We start from the raw sequence: 1,459 nt of genomic DNA on the forward strand, positions 1-1,459 counted from the left end.
TGATTCTCTTTTCTGTTTTAAATGCACATATTTCCTATTCTCCTCCTGACTTCCAAGCACACTTGAAAGCCCTTATACCCAAAACAGATTTCAGAATCAGAATCAGCTTTATTGGCCATGTGTGTTGGACACACAAGGAATTTGACTCTGGTACAGCAGCTCTCAATGTGTATGTACATGTCCTTATGTAAGGCAGCAGTGGGCAAGTAAACAATGTAAGAGAAGTAAATAAGTAATGTGCAATCAAGCAAAGGAATGTGCATTAGATTTCTTGTGTATTTAAACACATTAAATATGATTCTGATTCTACAATGTGAATTTTTATAACATTTTATTTTTTGAAATTCAAAATTCTGTAATAAATAAAATCCAAACCTTGGAATTTTAACATTAAGGCTCACTTTTAACTAACATTATGCTGGTGTGGTAGAGGTCTGCTGCAACAAGTGCTCTTGTTAGCTTTAAGTAGGCTATAGCTATTATAGCCAATGTTAGTTGTAACTAACATCAGCAGTGCACAGCCACTTATCAGAGACTTTTTGTGGGATCCCACACAGTAATGTTAGACACTGTGTGGAAGGGAGCTAATAAATTGTAGTACTGCCTGGAGCAGAAAAATGCGACTAGAGTGAAAGAGATGGCCTGAGAACTACTGGTATGACACTAAAGTTGGCATCTGATTCAACAGTTAAGGGAGACGTTACAATACAGAGAGACATTTTCTCTGTTTTTACACCTCTGAATGTTGCGAAAGTGTAACCCATGTAATTTTGGTGGTATGTGTACTTTTTCCTTTTTTTATTTTGTTTTTTCCCCTGTCTGTTTTTTTTGTCCAGTAAACGTAATATTATTCACTAAGTATTGTTTCCCATGGATCGTAAAGGCACCATAGCATAGGGGAGCGGCATCCTTCGATTTCCAGGGGAAGGAAAAAAAAGAGAGAACTTTTTCTTTCCACTCTCCGGGGGCGAATGTGAGCTCTAAGGAATACTGTTTGAGCTTCGAAAATATTGTTCCTGAGCACAAAAGTGTAATCGTTAAGTCCAGTGATGTGAAAAAACTATGGAAGCCCATTCCCGCCAGGTAAATGAGAAATAAAATGCTCTAAGTCGTTATTTCTACTTAACTAAGTCGTTATTTCTACTTAGCTAAGTAGAAATTCCGACTTAGATATGTCGGAATTCCTACTTACACTTCCCTAAGTCTAAATTTCGACTTAGCTAAGTAGAAATAACTAAATAGCTAAATCGAAATTCCGACTTATCTATGTCGAAATTCCTACATAGCTCAAAGTATCTTGACGTAAGCCTGTCAACCGGAAGTAGTTATTCTTCTTCCTGTTTTGTCACGGAGACTGAGAGCTAACGCTACAGCACCTTTCACACCACACAGTTCAGATGGATGGAATAATTGAAGATTATTTCAGGCGTGGGTCCGTTTTGAGTGAATTCCAATGGCT

The 1,459-nt window shown here is 37.5% G+C and overlaps 1 protein-coding gene across 1 annotated transcript in view; it reads right to left on the reverse strand.

The window, feature by feature from the left end:
• LOC109974401 (paired box protein Pax-6-like) overlaps positions 1-1,459 on the reverse strand; it is a 107,307-nt gene that overhangs the window by 55,010 nt on the left and 50,838 nt on the right. The window contains exon 7 of the mRNA XM_020624580.1: positions 718-736. Coding sequence (XP_020480236.1) covers positions 718-736 — 19 coding nt within the window. The remainder of the gene's footprint in view (positions 1-717; positions 737-1,459) is intronic.

This window comes from Monopterus albus, unplaced genomic scaffold (genome assembly GCF_001952655.1).
Source record: "Monopterus albus unplaced genomic scaffold, M_albus_1.0 scaffold332.1, whole genome shotgun sequence".
NCBI classification, from domain to species: Eukaryota; Metazoa; Chordata; class Actinopteri; order Synbranchiformes; family Synbranchidae; genus Monopterus; species Monopterus albus.